The 19,709-nt window shown below is 29.0% G+C and overlaps 2 protein-coding genes across 9 annotated transcripts in view; one reads left to right on the forward strand and one right to left on the reverse strand.

Annotated features, from left to right (window-relative positions):
* The window catches only part of Nckx30C (solute carrier family 24 member Nckx30C), a 544,602-nt gene that overhangs the window by 274,792 nt on the left and 250,101 nt on the right, over window positions 1-19,709 (reverse strand). The window lies entirely within an intron of this gene.
* Window positions 3,882-10,995, forward strand: LOC142223770 (uncharacterized). The gene is made up of 2 exons (XM_075293622.1): window positions 3,882-4,673; window positions 10,947-10,995. The coding sequence occupies exon 1, from the start codon at window positions 4,031-4,033 to the stop codon at window positions 4,610-4,612; it is 582 nt and encodes a 193-aa protein (XP_075149737.1). The 5' UTR covers window positions 3,882-4,030; the 3' UTR covers window positions 4,613-4,673; window positions 10,947-10,995.

Here is a 19,709-nt window from a genome sequence, read left to right on the forward strand (position 1 = left end):
ATAGACAATTTTGTCAAAATTTTATTTCTATAGAATTTTTTTTTTTATTTCTATAGAAAATTTTGTCAAAATTTTATTTCTACGAGTATAGAACATTTTGTCAAAATTTTATTTGTATAGAATTTAAAATGATGCATACCACTGTGTGGATGATATCATCTCATCTTGTTGTTTTCTCTTATAAAACTTTTACGATTTTTCCTAAATAGTCATACTAAGGATTTATTAGAACATTTAAAACAAAGAAATAAATTTCTGATTGTTTAAAGTTTTCACAAATCATCAACTATAGAATCAGTTAATTTCGAAGTTTCTTAAGGAGGACAACGCATATCGCTTGATAATCCGAATCTTTACAATACTCGCAGCACCACAATTATTCATAGACAAAATCCTAACGATTTTGGAAATCTCTCCGGAAAATGTTTATGCAAACCTGTTGCCTTTTTTTACTCTTCACCATCTATTGGCTTTGCTTGGTGCCTTTTATTTTCTGCCTTATCATACGGCATGAATATTTAAAACCACAAAATGTTGATCAATTTATCATACAATATGGTGGAATATTTTTAATACTCTCTGTGGTTTATATTATTTTGAGACGTTTACTGCAAAATTGCTATACAAAATATGAGATAAGACGTCGCCTGAAGAAGATTTCTGTACAACAGAAATTGCAGCGCTTGGAACGCGGAGAATTAGTTGAACGAGCTTATGGAACATTAGAGTGGTTGGATAGAATTCAGAATTTGGAACATTTAGTTGATGTTAATTTCAAAGAAATGCAACAAATGAAATCACAATTGAGTTTATCAAAGGGAAGAGATTAATTAAAAAAGTGGTATTCAATATAATATGTTTAAAATATAAATAATATATATTTATTACTATAATTTTTGCTACAATAATTGTTTGTTTGTGCTACTACTACTGTTGCCACAGTTTGTAGAATTCTATCAAAAATGATAGATTTTTTACTGTTCAGTAGAGGGGTAGAATTATTAATGTTTTGATAGATTTTGCAAAATATTCCCAACTAAGGGCACTTTTTACAAAATTTTTCGTAGAAATAAAATTTTGACAAAATTTTCTATAGAAATAAAATTTTGACAAAATTTTCTATGGAAATAAAATTTGGACAAAATTTTCTATAGGAATAAAATTTGGACAAAATTTTCCATGGAAATGAAATTTTGACAAAATTCTGTATAGAAATAAAATGTTGACAAAATTTTGTATAGAAATAAAGTTTGGAGAAAATTTTCTATAGAAATAAAATTTTGACAAATTTTCTATAGAAATAAAATTTGGACAAAATTTTATAAAGAAATAAAATTTTTATAAAATTTTATATAGAAATAAAATGTTGACAAAATTTTCTATAGAAATACAATTGTGACAAAAATCTCGATAGAAATGAATTGTTGACAAAATTTTCTATAGAAATAGAACTTTGACAAATTTTTCTATAGAAACAAAATTTTGACAAAATGTTCTATCAAAATAAATTTTGTTTCTGTAGAAGTAAAATATTGACAAAATGTTCTATAGAAATAAACTTTTGCAAAAATTTTCCATAGAAATAAAATTTTGACAAAATTTTCTATAGTAAGAAAATGTTGACAAAATTTTCTATAGAAATAAAGTGTTAGCAAATTTTTCTATAGTAATAAAATTTTGAAAAATTTTTTTAGAAATAAAATTTGGACAAAATTTGCCATCGAAATAAAATTTTCGTTAGAAATAAAATTCTAAAGAAATAAAATTTCGACAAAATTTTCTATAGAAATAAAATGTAGACAAAATTTTCTATAGAAATAAAATTTTGAAAAATTTTCGTAAGAAATAACGTCTTGACATAATTTATTATAAAAATAAATTTTTCAAATTTTTTTTAGAAATAAAATTTTCACAAATTTTTTTTAGAAATAAAATTTTGACAAAAATTTTTTTAGAAATAAAATTTTGACAAAATTTTCCATAGAAATAAAACTTTGACAAAATTTTCTTTTGAAATAAATTTTGACAAAATTTCCCATATAAATTAGAATTTTCTATAGAAATAAAATTTTAACAAAATTTTCTATAAAAATAAAATTTTTACAAAATTTTCCATAGAAATAAAATTTTTACAAAAATTTCTATTGAAATAAAATTTCGGCAAAGTTTTGACGAAATTTTCTATAGAAATAATATTTTCACAAAATTTTCTATAGAAAAAAATGTTGACAAAATTTTCTATAGAAATAAAATTTTGACAAAATGTTCTATCAAAATAAATTTTGTTTCTGTGGAAGTAAAATATTGACAAAATTTTCTATAGAAATAAAACTTTTGCAAAAATTTTCTATAGAAATAAAATTTTGACAAAATTTTCTATAGAGAGAAAATGTTGACAAAATTTTCTATAGAAATAAAATGTTGGCAAATTTTTCTATAGTAATAAAATTTTGAAAAATTTTTTTAGAAATAAAATTTGGACAAAACTTGCCATCGAAATAAAATTTTCGTTAGAAATAAAATTTTGAAAAAATTTTCCATAGAAATATCATTTTGGAAAATTTTCCATAGAAATAAAATTTTGACAAAATTTTCTAAAGAAATAAAATTTCGACAAAATTTTCTGTAGAAATAAAATGTTTACAAAATTTTCTATAGAAATAACATTTTGAAAAATTTTCGTTAGAAATAACGTCTTGACATAATTTATTATAAAAAAAAAATTGTGAAAATTTTTTTTCTAGAAATAAAATTTTGACAAATTTTTTTTAGAAATAAAATTTTGACAAAATTTTCCATCGAAATAAAATTTTCTATAGAAATAAAATTTTTTACTAAATATTCTATAGAAATACAATTTGGAAAAAAATTTTCTATAGAAATAAAATTTTGACAAAATTTTCCATCGAAATAAAATTTTCTTTAGAAATAAAATTTTGACAAAATTTTCCATAGAAATAACATTTTGACAAAATTTTCTTTAGAAATAAATTTTGACAAAATTTTCCATAGAAATTAAGATTTTCTATAGAAAAACAATTCTCGACAGAAATGAAATGTTGACTAAATTTTCTGTAGAAAAAAATTTTGACAAAATTTTCTATGGAAATAAGATTTTGACAAAATGTTCTGTAGAAATAACATTTTGTCAAAATTTTCTATTTTGGCAAATTTATCTAAACATATAAAATTTTGAAAAAAAAATCGGTAGAAAAATATTTGTTTTCGTTAAAAATATTTTTTTGACAAAATTTTTTATAGAAATAAATTTTGACAAAATTTATTTCTATAGACATAGAAATAAAATTAAAAAAAAAAAATCTATAAAAATAAAATTTTAACAAAATTTTCTACAGAAATAAAATTTTTCCAAAATTTTCCATAAAATTCTGACAAAATTTTATATTGGAATAAATTTTTGACAACATTTTCTAAAGAAATAAAATTTTGACGAGATTTGTTTTTCGAAATAAAATTTTAACAAAATTTTCTGTAGAAATATAATTTTGACAAAATTTTCTATAGAAATAAAATTTTGACAAAAATGTCTATAGAAATGAAATTTTGATAAAAAATTCTATTGAAATAAAATTTTGAAAAATATATTTTTTTTTTGTTTGGTTGTTTTTTGGTACAATTTTCTCCAAATTTTTGTAAGTTATTTTTGGCTCGAGTGGCAACCGCGGCTTCTGAAAGTTGTCCTCGTTACAGAGGTGTCCAGTTTTCAGAATGTCCAAGTTTTAGGGTTTTCACTGTAAAATATTTGTGTTTGTCTCATTTCAATGATTTATTCATCTATAAATATCGCCAATGGAAACCACAATCAGAATCTTATATCTTTATCTAAATTTACTGCAAAAACATCCCTCCATAAAGTGATATCAGTCGTGTTGTTAAAATCCAACGCATAGGATTATAGAATATTCCTAAGAAATCAATGTGACTTCAAAAAACCAAAAAAAAAAAAACGAAGAAAAAACGGAAACTAGCCAAATTTTCGATATTCTCATGAGCCAATTCTTCATCCGAAATGATTAAAAAAATTGTACAAATTTTCATATTTTGTGCCTATTGGCTTTGTTTGGTACCGTCGTTGGTGTATTTTCTGTGGCAACAAAATATTTTGCGTCCAAATGCCGCTATGGAATATTTTACCCATTATACAGTGCTCTTATTTGTATTGATCCTTGTCTACTGGTTGATTCATCATATTTTCGATACTTGTTATTTGAAACATGAAATTCGTAAAAAGGTACGAAAAATTACCATCAAAAGGCAATTAGATCGTTTGGAAAAAGGTGAACTTTCTTTGGAAGAAGCTCAAAATTTCAAAACTTTCACAAGGCCGAAATCGCCGCAGGGTAAAAGAAAACACGGTGAACAACCACCAAATAAACATGGTAGTGGTAAGAGATCAGCTCCTGGTACACCCACAGGATCGCTGACACGTAATAAAGGACGTTTACATGCTGTCGCCGAAATGGATACACCTCAAGGTAGCCGTCAGGGGACACCAAGAAGAGAGAGAAAATTATTGAAACCTCATCCGCCAATAGCACCACCTCCATATCAAGAAAGTGTCAATAGTGATGGTGAATGTACTCTACCCTAGGATGAGTAATTACTCAGCGAATAAACAATGTAGAAATTAAGACGAAAATATTAAAATTAATATCCATTGAATGCGTGGCATAAAAGTAGAAAAGAAATAAAAAGGCACTGGTTTAGAAGTTGAACCAAAATATTTGGGCTTTATTTAATCAATTATTGTTCGTCAAACAATATTTACCTTCGTAGAAGCGAGAGAGTCTCAAAAGAGAATGTCAAAAAGCTTGGATGCCGAAAGGCGGGGGTTGATGACATTTGACGTTAGAAAATGTCCTTATTTTCGTACCGAAAGGCAGAGAAGGTGTAGACAAATCCTAACGGCGGGATTACACTTAAAAACGATTATATGATTGAACCAAACTAATAAAACGGCATTTGAACTTAAACATTGCCGCCCGCCTTGCAACATCCAGCCATGTTGCAAAATTTAAGAATAAGTTAAATAATATTTACATATTCAATAAGGAAATAGTGAAAGTATACAGAATGTACATTTCAGTTAACAAAAATGAGCATTTTATTTTAGTTCAATTCTTTTTTTTCTCTTGTTATGGTTTCCAATTCATGTTTCATTTTTTCCAAAACATATTATTATTTACAAATGTGCTCGTTAAGCACGCGATCGTAAATGGACTCGTCAAGCCCGATCGTTGTTATTAAAATTTTAAAAAATTTGACTCGGAAGGGCCGGGTGTCGAGGACTCGTAAAGTCAGAAGGCAGTTGAAGACTACCTTACACCCAAGTGTGATATGGGGTGGCGAAGCCACAAACAATTCTCCTGGAGGAACCCCAGAAGCCGTCGTCAAAGGTTTTTTATTGGTTGCTGTTGCAACATTGTCGGCCAGAATGGCAGAATCAGTAGTCGTACTGATGGTATGTTCATCGGCAAGGGGTGCGATGCTAGAATTAATCTCCCGTTCCTCATCCAACATGGGGACGTCGTCCTCAGACTCTGGAAGGGTAGCAGCCATCTTTGCTATGTTTTCTATCTATGAAAATATAGAAAGATTTCGGAACGGAAAACCAAATTAACATAATGGTCAGGGTGACCAGAACCCGTAGGTCGCCTTACAACTTGTAGTCCGATCTATTGCGATTCGAACGCGGCCATCAACCCAAAGATTTTTCACGTAACAAAAACTAGGGAGGACGCGAGCATAACGCGACAGATAGACCTATGTTAACTCCCTAAAAGACAAGGATGTAATCCATTTGAACAAACGACGACCGTTAGTACCCGGATGAACATCGCGAAGACGACATAATTTCCACGTAGTGGGGAGTAATAGTTCTCGTCGAGAATGTCGTGGACAAATCAAAGGTAGCATGTAAAGTTACCGCTTTCGTAAAAAGCAGACAGTTTTGTAAATATAACCGTGGGTTATCATCAAGGCGTGACCTGTAAAGCATTCCACATAATCCCATTGTTAAAACCAGTAGTGGTAAAATAGCGTCGCGCTCTATGTGAGAAGACAGCTCAGAATTATGGTGTATATTGCCCCTTGAACCAGACGCATTACTCAAATTATGGTACCCCGTCAATACGTCGTCAACGTACATGCACTTCCGTAGGACTTGTACATAAAGAGGAAACCCATTCTCCGTGTCGTCAGCCAAATTCAAAAGTTGTCCAAGTCACTGTCTGTAACTAAAAGTTCCGGATAATATTTTGCAGAGAATATCTTAACTGTATTCAATGCAGAAATGTCTAGGACGGGTCAACATATATATGGCGATACATCAGTGTGATATCGCAATTGTACACAAATTTATACAACTTCCACCTCAAAACGAGGAGAAACAAGTCTGATTGTTGAGTCGGACCGACGTGTAAAAATGTCATTCAAGGCAGTGAAAACCAATCGAAGTCAAATTGTCTTTTTATCGGTGGATGACCGGCGATAAGGCAGATAACACATTTTCATTTGTAGGCGTAACCTAAACTGGCCTCATATGGTATAACTGTATATACCCGCGGACAAAGTCGTGGTGAATCGTCTTAATTCATGGTTTTCACAAGAGGGATGCCTAATTTCGAAGAAATTGTGTCAGCCAGGCCGTCCTTGGTTTCCGATTTGTCCGAAGAAATAAGTTTCAAGAGGAAGAGTATCTTCACTCAGAATACCGTCGGGATGTCGTTTTATAATTTTCCTCGCAAAACTTATCTAAATCAGATAAGAGAGGACGTCGGGGAAGCTCTTCTAGTTCCCAAAGTGCGGTGAAGTGTCTCGTGAAGACCATTTTCCTTGGAGAGGTCCACAGTAGTCGTGTAGACAGAAATATTCGAAGAAGGGATAGGACCCGTGACAACCCAGCCGAAGACTGTGTTTTGCGCTAGTAATGATCCCAAAATATTCGTTCTCGTACCGTCCAACAAAATTTTCGGATAAAGATCCGCGCCCAACAGAAGGTCAACAGGACGACAAACAAATAAATTGGGGTCAGCCAAACGTAGATTTGGCATGCTAGACACAATGTCACGATTTAGAGAAAAAGATGGCAGGTTGCCGGAAATGTTCGGAAGAACGTACGCTGTAGTCTCCAGTAGGAGCGACTCGTCTAGTGGGGTACCAATGCAAAGTGAACAAAGTTCTCTCGACGTGATCGAAACACTTTGATTCACACCAGAAATTGTAGCCGAAGTCGAAGACGTACTCAGTCCAAGTCGGTTCCGCAATCCTTCCGTAATAAAGGATGATTCCGAAGCGGGATCTATTAAGGCCCTAGCAGGATACGTGATACCCTGGTGAACGATATTCACCATTGCAGTCCCTAATAATACATTTCCAGTACGTGAAGTATGGAATACCTATCTACTCGACGACCCAGAAACAATGCCAGTCGACGTAGAAGGTTGATCGGCATCCGGTGATGCCACTTCGGTATTTCGCGTAGCCGGTGCGGAAACGACCGGAGTAGTCCTAGGGCTATTCGACATATCACTATGCAAAAGAGTGTGGTGTCTTCTACCACATCTACCGCAATCATATGCGCTGGGACAATCATTTGTCACATGTCTGCGTGACAGACAATTCATACAACACTGATGGCGCTTAATCACATTCATCCTCTCAGGAACTGAAAGATTATGAAACCTAGAGCATGTTCTGAGGTGATGCTGTCGTCGACAGAGAACGCATAATCTGTCAGGAGAGGACTGGGAGGAACGAGGCGTACTTGTTGGGGAACGAGGTGCTTTCGCCTTCGTGAAATGCGAACGAACTCTTTTGTTGGCCGGAGGCCTGGCGTCAATGTCGCGGATATCCCGAAGACATGTCAATGTCTGGATTCTTTCCGTGAGAAAGAAGTCCAAATCTGACCAAGAAGACAAAGCAGACTTTTCCTTAATACTCTGTTCCCAAAGTGTGACAGTACATTTCGGCAATCTTTGAAGGCATAAAAAGACGAGGATGGGATCCCAATCGTCAGTAGCCACATCGTAGATGGACATTGTCGAAATGCATGTCGAGATACCACGTTGTAACTTCTTCAGTCCTGAACTGGTCTCAGACTCCAAGACTGGCAAATCAAATAATAATTTGAGTTGGTGGTTCACCAAGAGGCGGGTATTATCATAAGTACCCTTTAGCGCCTTCCACGCAAGAGCGAAGCTTCTATGCGTGAGCGGAAATTTCGAAACCACATCGCGAGCTTCACCACTGGTTTTCTTGAGTAAATGACACAATTTTTCAATATCGCTAAGTCGGCTATTGTTAATATATACCGCTGTGAAGAAATCTCTAAATGTTGGCCAATTGAGAAAATCGCCGTCAAAAACATCTATATCACAAGGCGGTAGATTGAGACTATGGGAGGAACTATTGTCTCCCCTAGAGCTAACGGAAGAACTGTGTGAGTCATCGGACCTATGAGAAACATTCAAAAGAGATGTTTGGTCCTCCAACCGAGGCGATTTAGCAGAATGCTTAGATGGTGCACGTAGTGCATCCAATTTACCTTGAATAGACTCCATGACATTCAAGTAACAATTATAAGCCACATCATATTTGCCGTCAGCAGCAGCGGCTGCCTCGGTGGCGTTGCTCTGTGTGGAAACAAAGTCAAGACATTCGTCGAATAAGCCCTTAACCTTTTCCCACAATGACTTAGCCTCGGAACCATGACATTCTAGTCTATAGGCGGTGAGATCATTGTCTCGCAAACTGTGAAACTTCGCTTCAAATCGGACTATTGCGTCAGTTGCTCTTGTGAAGGCAGTAAGTGGTGTAGTAGTCATTATGAAAAAGTACTGGAAAATTTAAAGGGCGAAAAAATTGACACGTGATGTCCAAAACTCTTGAAAAGAGTATAAATCGGTTCAAAAAGCTACTTCGATTTGTCGTCGAACAAATGAAAACGCAGTTATTCCTCTCAGTGTATGCGAAAGTTGTATCGTCAACACACAATATTTTTCGCAGTGTACCGAAAGTACTAAAAATGTGAGTAAGGTAACGTGATTACCACAACAACACAAAAAATGAGATCAGAAAATTTCTCACAGTGTACGGAGTACAACCAATTTTTTACAGTGTATCGTCGATACACCAATTTCCTCACAGTGTATTGGAAATACCAGCTAAAATTAGCTCTGCAAGGTAAATTATAAGTATTTCAACTTTTTGTAAAAATTGGCGAAAAATTTCTCCAAGTGTATGAAAACACGTAAAGTTTCTTCCGGTGTATCGTAAATACACGAAACCCTTTTTCGCGTGGCGAAATATATGCAAAATCTTTATTTGGAAAATATTACAATATTCTTCCAGTGTACCCTGTGTTCCAAAAGATTTTTGCAAGTGTATCGTGAATACAAAAAATATTTTCAGTGTATCGTAGAATACAAAGAATAATTTTTGCGTGGCGAATTATCGAAAAAATTGAAAACTTTATATATTACGAGAGAGTTTCTCTCAGTGTATATATTATCCAAAATTTCTCCCAGTGTACGTAGATACACAAAATTTGTGCAAGTGTATCGTGAATATCACTTGCCAAATGGAAAAATTACAAGACAATGAAAAGTCGTGAACTTTAAATTGTAAAATGTCAACTTGACCGATTGTAGGGTGCACGGACTGTAAGATGCACACTACGAAACAGTAAGGTCCAACAACAACAATAATATAAAAAATAAAAAAGTTTCGTGGAAACTCAAATATGTCAGTATTACGATAATATAATATATAATAAATACTGTTATTTTATTGTTTATATCGACCGACCGTAGGGTACACTACCACGTAACACGAACGATAATAGTAAACGAGCGATATCCGTAGGAATCAACAATATATACTTTTCTCAATTGAACTTGCAAAAAATTATTTTTTAATTTCGCGCCGTAAGCGACCCACGCTAATAAACCAACGTGTATGCCGTTCGAACGTATGTTGGATGTAACACCTGTGTGCGTACGTGTGTATAGCAAGTTGAACGGCAACTGTATAACACTTTACTATTGATGCCTATTGGCAAACCAATGCTTACAACCAATGCAATTGTTTTTGTTTTTTCTATGCAGATCGAAGATCAAAAAACCAAAAGAAAAACACAACAATGTATACGCAAACAAATGACAAAATACAGCGAAAATTAAATGCAACTTTGACGTTGAATATTTGGATGAAAACAAAGTGGAATTAAACGCACTTTTCAACACTTTAATGAGAATGTAACCGGGTATTAAAGACCGACGGATAATTTAATTTTGTTCTCGTAGAGATTTAATGTACAACCGATATAAAATACGAGTTGTAAAGCGACCGTAGGCGAGTGTTTATTTCTGTTTTTATTTATATTCACAGCGAAGGATATGCTCACTTTTTAATTATCACTGAAAGTACATACCTTGGTTGTTGATAATATAATTATATTTATGTGCAATAAATTGAAAATGCCTCGTAGAGGATGGTGATCGTCGATCGTTTGTTGTTGTTGTTGATTGGCGTAGCCTTTGCCTTCGAAGAAGAAATAAAAAACACCGAATTAATACTTTCCAATAATTATTCGGCTCGAATGGACCAATGAATGCGTGGCATAAAAGTAGAAAAGAAATAAAAAGGCACTGGTTTAGAAGTTGAACCAAAATATTTGGGCTTTATTTAATCAATTATTGTTCGTCAAACAATATTTACCTTCGTAGAAGCGAGAGAGTCTCAAAAGAGAATGTCAAAAAGCTTGGATGCCGAAAGGCGGGGGTTGATGACATTTGACGTTAGAAAATGTCCTTATTTTCGTACCGAAAGGCAGAGAAGGTGTAGACAAATCCTAACGGCGGGATTACACTTAAAAACGATTATATGATTGAACCAAACTAATAAAACGGCATTTGAACTTAAACATCCATATTGTTTTTTAGTACAATAAAAAATAAATCTAAAAAAAATAAACACACACATTTTCAAAGCGTTTATAGTAAATATAAGAGAAAAGGCTTGTTCGACGAGTCTTCGACCAAATCAAACTACGAATACTGAAACTTAACCTAATTAAATATTGGCTTGTATATATTAGTAAGTTGATGGGTTGTCGATTACCCTATTTTACCTCCCACCAATTTGAAAGTCTTCACTTTGTTCCGATTTATTGGACTATTGTGGATAGACACCGATAGATGTAACAACAGTTTAAAACAGTCTAACAGCTGTAATATGATTTTATTTTAGGCAGAGAGAGAGAGAGAGAGAAAGTGATCCACCAATTATTCAATGCTCAAGTGAACACAGAACTTAAAGTTTTTAGGTTTTTTTTTTGTCATCAACTTGATCGCTACGATTTCGGACCATATTTCAAACTCTAGGAATTCAGTTAACATATCAAATATTGTGTATTAAGTCTGAAATTCAACAACTGAGATTTTAGTCTACTTTTCAACCATGGAAATATAGGCATACTCGTCAGTGCGAATTCGGTGAGCAGTTCGACCACTGCAACTTCCGTTACCTGTTTCAGAAGTGAGGCTTCTGTATATTTATATTTTAAGTTATTCCAAAGAATTCCATCAACCACTAGAAATAAAGATTGACAAAATTTTCTATAGAAATAAAATTTTGACAAAACTTTTGATAGAAATAAAAAATTGACAAAATTTTCTATAGAAATCAAATTTCGACACAATTTGCTATAGCAAAAAGTTTTGACAAAATTTTCGTTGGATATAAAATACTGACAAAATTTTTTATAGAAATAAAATTTTGACAAAATTTTCTATAGAAGTAAAAAATTGACTAAATTTTCTATCGAAATAAAATTTTGACTAAATTTTCTATAGAAATAAAATGTAGACAAAATTTTCTATAGAAATAACATTTTGGCAAAATTTTCTATTGAAATAAAATTTTAACAAAATTTTCTATAGAAATAAAATTTTTGACAAAATTTTCTATACAAATAAAATTTTGACTAAATTTTCTATAGAAATAAAATTTTGACAAGAATTTCTTACTATAGAAAATTTTTAAAGAAATAAAATTTTGACAAAATTTTCTATAGAAACAAAATTTTCTTAAAGCATTGTTGTTGTTTTTTGATTTCAACTTAAAACCATGCATTGACTAAACTACAAGTGTAGCTTAACCAACAGAGGAAAAGAATGTTTGAAAATTTATTTTGGCAAAGTCCTATAGACTGAAAGATGGTTGGATGGACGCACGTTTCGGAATTACCACATTCCTCATCAGCATCCTCTACTTGCAGCAAAACTATCAACCAATTATCAGAATAAAGAAAGGCAGTTCATTAAACCCAAAGGTAACATTCCTCACCAGCGTCCTCTACTTGCAGCAAAATTATCAACAAATTATCAGACCCAACAATGAATCACACTTTAAATTTCTATAGAAATTAAATTTTGACAACATTTTCTATAGAAATGGCAAAGGAAAAGAGATATGCTGGCAAATTTGTTTAGGCAGTAGCCGACTATCAAACCCTTTTTCGGGAGGTTCAAGTGTAGTTCACGTTGGGTTGAGTGAATTACCCGAATTTATTCTGATAATTGGTTGATAGTTTTGCTGCAAGTAGAGGATGCTGATGAGGAATGTGGTAATTCCGAAACAGCTGTACATCCAACCATCTTGCAGTCTATAGGGCTTTGCCCAAATAAATTTGACAAGCATACTTTTCCTCTGTTGGTTAAGCTACACTTGTAGTTTAGTCAATGCATGGCTTTAAGCTGAGATCAAAAAACAAAAAAACAACAATAACGAAATGAAATTTTGACAAAATTTTCTATAGAAATAAAATTTAGAGAAAATTTTCCATAGAAATAAAGATTGACAAAATGTTCTAAGAAATTAAATTTTGACTATTAAGAAATTAAATTTTGGCTATTCCTATAGTAAGGAATAAAATTTTGACAAAATTTTTTCTAGAAATAAAAATTTGACAACATTTTTTAAAGAAATAAAATTTTGACACAATTTTCTATAAAAAAAAAAGTTTGGACAAAATTTTCTATAGAAAACAAATTGTGACAAAATTTTCTACAGAAATAAAATTTTGACAAAATTTTCTACAGAAATAAAATTTTGACAAAATTTTCTATTGAAATAAAATTTCACAAAATTTTCTATAGAAATAAAATTTTGACACAATTTACTATAGAAATAAAATTTTGACAAAATTTTTTCTAGCAATAAAAATTTGACAACATTTTTTAAAGAAATAAAATTTTGGCACAATTTTCTATAAAAAAAAGTTTTGACAAAATTTTCTATAGAAATCAAATTTTGACAAAATTTTCTACAGAAATAAAATTTTGACAAAATTTTCTATAGAAATAAAATTTCACAAAATTTTCTATAGAAATAAAATTTTGACACAATTTGTTATAGAAATAAATATTTGACAAAATTTTCTATAGAAAAAAAAATTCACAAAATTTTCTATAGAAATAAAATTTTGACACAATTTGTTATAGAAATAAATATTTGACAAATTTTTCTATAGAAATAAAATTTTGACTAAAGTTTCTATAGAAATAAAGATTGACAAAATTTTCTATAGAAATAAAATTTTGACAAAATCTTCTATAGAAATAAAATTTTTGACACAATTTTCTATAGAAATAAAATTTTGATAAAATTTTCTATAGAAATAAAATTTTTGACAAAATTTTCTATAGAAATAAAATTTTGACTAAATTTTCTATAGAAATAAAATGTTGACACAATTGAATTGAAATAAAATTTTGACAAAATTTTCTATAGAAATAAAATTTCTTACTATAGAAATTTTCCATAGAAATAAAATTTTGACTAAATTTTCTATAGAAATTAAATTTTGACAAGATTTGCTATAGAAATTTTGATACAATTTGCTATAGAAATAAAATGTTGACAAAATTTTCTATAGAAATAAAATGTTGATAAAATTTTCTATAGAAATAAAGATTGACAAAATTTTCTATAGAAATAAAATTTTGACAAGATTTTCCATAGCAATAAAATTTTGACAAGATTCTCTATAGAAATAAATTTTTGACATAATCTTATATAGAAATAAAATTTTGACAAGAATTTCGTACTATAGAAATTTTTATAGAAATAAAATTTTGACAAATTTTTCTATAGAAATAAAATTTTGACAAATCTTTTCTAGAAACAAAAATTTGACAAAATTGTCTATAGATATTAAATTTTGACACAATTAAAAAATGTTTAACAAAATTTTCTATAGAAATCAAATTTTGACAAAATTTTCTACAGAAATAAAATTTTGACAAATTTTTCTATAGAAATAAAATTTTGGAAAATTTTTCTATAGAAATGAAATTTTGACTAAATTTTCTATAGAAATCAAATTTTGACACAATTTGCTATAAAAATAAAATGTTGACACAATTTGTTATAGAAATAAATATTTGACAAAATTTTCTATAGAACTAAAATTTCACAAAATTTTCCATAGAAATAAAATTTTGACACAATTTGTTATAGAAATAAATATTTGACAAAATTTTCTATAGAAATAAAATTTTGACTAAAGTTTCTATAGAAATAAAATTTTGGCTAAATTTCCTATAGACATAAAATTTGGACAAAATTTTCTATAGAAATAAAATTTTTTTAGAAATAAAATTTTGACACAATTTGTTAAGAAATAAATATTTGACAAAATTTTCTATAGAAATAAAATTTTGACTAAAGTTTCTATAGAAATAAAATTTTGGCTAATTTTCCTATAGACATAAAATTTGGACAAAATTTTCTATAGAAATAAAATTTTTGACACAATTTTTTATAGAAATAAAATTTTGATAAAATTTTCTATAGAAATAAAATTTTGACTAAATTTTCTATAGAAATAAAATGTTGACACAATTGAATTGAAATAAAATTTTGACAAAATGTTCTATAGAAATAAAATTTCTTACTATAGAAATTTTCCCTAGAAATAAAATTTTGACTAAATTTTCTATCGAAATAACATTTTGACAAAATTTTCTACAGAAATAAAATTTTGACAAATTTTTCTATAGAAATAAAATGTTGGCAAATTTTTCTATAGAAATGAAATTTTGATTAAATTTTCTATAGAAATAAAATTTTGACAACCTTTTAGAAAATTTTTCAAAATAAAATTTTTGGATAAATTTTTCTCCGAAACTTGGGAGATTATTTTGGGCTCGAGTGACAACCGTGTTTGCAGTTAAAACATTGAGTCATTTGTATAGGATTCCGACACTCAACGTTTCATCAACAGTAATTTCACCAAGGAGACTTCGTTTTGAAGTTCATCTTTTGAAGTCATGTGTCTGCAATTAAATCCCTCAGACTTCGGTTTATAGTCGACCACTGAGCCTTTGGTCAACAGTTGAATACATGCGATTTTTCGTTAACAATTCAGCATTAAAATCACTAGCAGATATTGATCGCCCCTCAGATTTTACCGAGACTTTGGTTTTCACTAAAACTAATGTCTCTATTTCCACCAAGGAGACGTCGATTTAAGGTTCAACTCGCAGCTGAGGATTCTGTCGACACTTGTATAACTGAGACTTTGATTCACAAATCAGCATTCCACTGATATTGGTGGCCCCCTCCGATGTGAGCGGTTTAATTATGGAGACTTTAGTTTTGAGTTTGACTTCAACTTGAAGTGCAGTCATAGACACTTTAGTTCAACTACTGAGATTTCAGATAGTGATATTTAGACTACAAATCCTACCTAAGACTTCAGACTGCAAACTACTGAGACTTCAGACTGCAATTCAATTTCTGAAACTTAGATCAATCACTGAAACTTTAGTCTAGAGTTTAAATACTGGAATATAGTTTCTGTTGGATCTTTGAAGATGATTAGACCGCAGTTCAATTTCTGAAATTTGAATCTCCGATTCAAGGTTAAATTTACTGTGTTTTATATGCTCAATCACTGAATCTTTAGTCTAGAGTTTAAATACTGGAATATAGTTTCTGTTGGATCTTTGAAGATGATTATCCGAATCGTGTAAATATAAGAAAATAAGTACACACAAAAATATGGTTTGTCTTCAATCACGAAATTAATTGATCCAATTAATTTTTAATTGAAATGTCTTCAATCACAGAAATGATAATATCAGTTAAAAAATTAATGGAAAGTCTTTTATTCGACTTGATACAATTAAAATTTTAATTTATACTATTATTTTTTTTTTCAATAAAAAAAATTTGTTGAATCAATTAAATTTTTAGTTGAATATTGTTTAAAACTCAATTAAGACTTTAAATGGAAAATTTTTCGTAAATTTTTTTTCAGTGTATGCTAATGACCATTGTGAGCATAACATGTTTTTTTTTTTGTTGCAATGGCAATAATAAATAAGATTTGTTAGTTTTTTTTCTCATGTAGGGTAATGTGGGCTCGTTTCTCATGTAGAGTGATGTGGGCTCGTTTTTTCCTCTTTCATTTGTCAACTATTTGTGTCATTATTCATATGATTTTTTTTTATACACATTTATATTACATTCCTTAGATTTTTTATTTAAATAAATAAACCGCAATGATGACAATTTATCTTAGATTTTTAATTTCATTAAACACTATGCCCATGAAATAGACATTAGTTGTGTTTCTATCATCCTAATCTAAAGATGGTATATTTTTGAATTTTAATTAAAGCACTAGCTCATATTGTGATCTATATAAAACAGAAAGATCAAAAAAAAATGATTAAGAAAATTATACAATTTTTCATATTTTGCGGATATTGGCTTTGCCTAGTACCATCACTGGTGTATTTCCTATGGGCACACAATATTGTACATCCAAATGAGGCCATGGACTATTTTGCCCATTATACATTTTTATTCTTTATATTCATCTTGGTCTACTGTCTAATTAATTATATATTCGAAGAATATTATATTAGATATAAAATTCGAAATAAAGTTCGACAAATTTCTATACGAAATAAATTGGCCATGTTGGAGAATGGTGAAATTACAGTTGATGAAGCTATGGATTTTAATAGTTTAAAAAGAATTGAATCACAAAAAACCAAGAGAAAATGTAGTAATAGATCACTTCAAGGTACTCATTTACCCAGACGCAAATCAAAAACGGATAATGATCTAAAAACTCAAAGCCTGACGAGAAATTCACAAAGAACTCCAAAACGGGATAGAAAGTTATTGAAGCACCATGAATTGATTTCTCCACCACCATATTTGGAGATTGTGGAGAATGAACGAAAATGTACTTCTCCAAAAGAAGAGAAAGAATAATTTATTTAATTCTTAAATATTCTCAAGAAAAATAGTGATTCCATTACATTCTTTTACGTTTTATTCTATTAATTGAAAAATCAAATCTGCAGTTTGTTAGTAATGATGACAAAAATTTGAATTTTTGAATTTTATAAAAAATAAAATAATTTAATATTTTCCAAACAAGCGTACGAGTTTTACGAGCCGCTCACTGTATTTACCAAAAAAAAAAAGTAAGTATGCATTGGTCAGCTCCACCGAATACTAGAATAATCATCTATTTCCTTGGATTAATTTTAATGAAAACAGATTTTTTTTGAGGCTAAATATTTCTTCTCTGAGTATCTTTTTCTTTGTTCCTTCTTTAGTATAATGGGAAATTGAATTTGTATCGTATAAATTTTATATATACCCATAGCTAATATTCTGGCATATTTACACGCAGTACCATAAACGATTTAATTGGCCTTTCAAATAAAACTATAAACAAAAAATTACAATTACAAGTGAACCTATAAGTCAAGGACAAATGTTGAATGATTGTGGCAGCAAGAGTCATAAAAACCTTTCATTAGCATTAAATATAATGGTTAGCACTTAATATTACTTCGTTTTGAATAAACTCTGAATAAATAACATGAATAGGAAACGGAAGCAATATAAAGTAGGAAAGCATATGAGACATTCCATGAACAATGGAAGGAAAGTTAATGTTAATCTACAATCAAAGTTCACACACATTAAATTTAAAAAAAAAAACAAAACAAAATATTCTTGTTACGAAAATTTCATAAAAAAATATTCCAGCTATGAAAATACATTTCCTAAGAAATTAGATACTGTAAACAAATATTTATTTTTATGTGAATATTTTGTCACAATTTTATATCTATAAAACAAATTTTGTCAAAATTTTATTTCTATAGAAAATTCTGTCAAAATTTTATTTCTATAGAAAATTTTGTCAAAATTTTATTTCTATAGAAAATTTTGTCAAAATTTTATTTCTATAGAAAATTTTGTCAAAATTTTATTTCCATAGAAAATTTTGTCAAAACCTTTTTTCTATACAAATTGTTCAAAATTTTAATTTTATAGAAAATTTTGTTAAAATTTTATTACTGTAAAAAATTTTATCAACATTTTATTTCTATAGAAAATCTTGTCAACATTTTATTTCTATAGCAAATTTTGTCAAAATTTTATTTCTATAGAATCTTTTAATTTTGATAGAAAATTTTGTCAAAATTTTTATTTCTATAGATGATTTTATGAAAGTTTTATTCCTATAGACTATTTTATCAACATTTTATTTCTATAGAAAATTTTGTCAAAACCTTTTTTCTATACAAATTGTTCAAAATTTTAATTTTATAGAAAATTTTGTTAAAATTTTATTACTGTCAAAAATTTTATCAACATTTTATTTCTATAGAAAATCTTGTCAACATTTTATTTCTATAGCAAATTTTGTCAAATTTTTATTTCTATAGAATGTTTTAATTTCGATAGAAAATTTTGTCAAAATTTTTATTTCTATAGACTATTTTATGAAAGTTTTATCCCTTACGACTATTTTATCAACATTTTATTTCTATAGAAAATTTTGTCAAAGCCTTTTTTCTATAGAAATTGTTCAAAATTTTATTTTTATAGAAAATTTTTTTAAAATTTTATTCCTGTAAAAAAAAAATTATCAACATTTTATTTCTATAGAAAATCTTGTCAATAGCAAATTTTGTCAAAATTTTATTTCTATAGAAAGTTTTATTTCGATAGAAAATTTTGTCAAAATTTTATTTCTATAGATGATTTTATGAAAGTTTTATTCCTACAGAATATTTTGTCAAAATTTTATTTCTATAGAAAATTTTGTCAAAGCCGTTTTTCTATAGAAATTTTTCAAAATTTTATTTCTATAGAAAATTTTGTTAAAATTTTATTACTATAAAAAATTTTATCAAAATTTTATTTCTATAGAAAATCTTGTCAACATTTTATTTCTATTGCCAATCTTGTCAAAATTTTATTGCTATAGAAAGTTTTATTTCGATAGAAAATTTTGTCAAAATTTTTATTTCATACCTGATTTTATGAAAGTTTTATTCCTATAGAATATTTTATCAAAATTTTATTTCTATAGAAAATTTTGTCAAAACCCTTTTTCTATAAAAATTGTTCAAAATTTTATTTTTATAGGAAATTTTGTTAAAATTTTATTACTGTAAAAAATTTTATCAAAATTTTATTTCTATAGAAAATCTGGTCAACATTTTATTTCTATAGTAAATCTTGTCAAAATTTTATTTCTATAGAAAGTTTTATTTCGATAGAAAATTTTGTAAACATTTTTATACCCTGCGCCACACTGTGGAACAGAGTATTATAAGTTAGTGCATATGTTTGCAACA

This window comes from Haematobia irritans, chromosome 2 (genome assembly GCF_050003625.1).
Source record: "Haematobia irritans isolate KBUSLIRL chromosome 2, ASM5000362v1, whole genome shotgun sequence".
In the NCBI taxonomy this organism is placed as follows: domain Eukaryota; kingdom Metazoa; phylum Arthropoda; class Insecta; order Diptera; family Muscidae; genus Haematobia; species Haematobia irritans.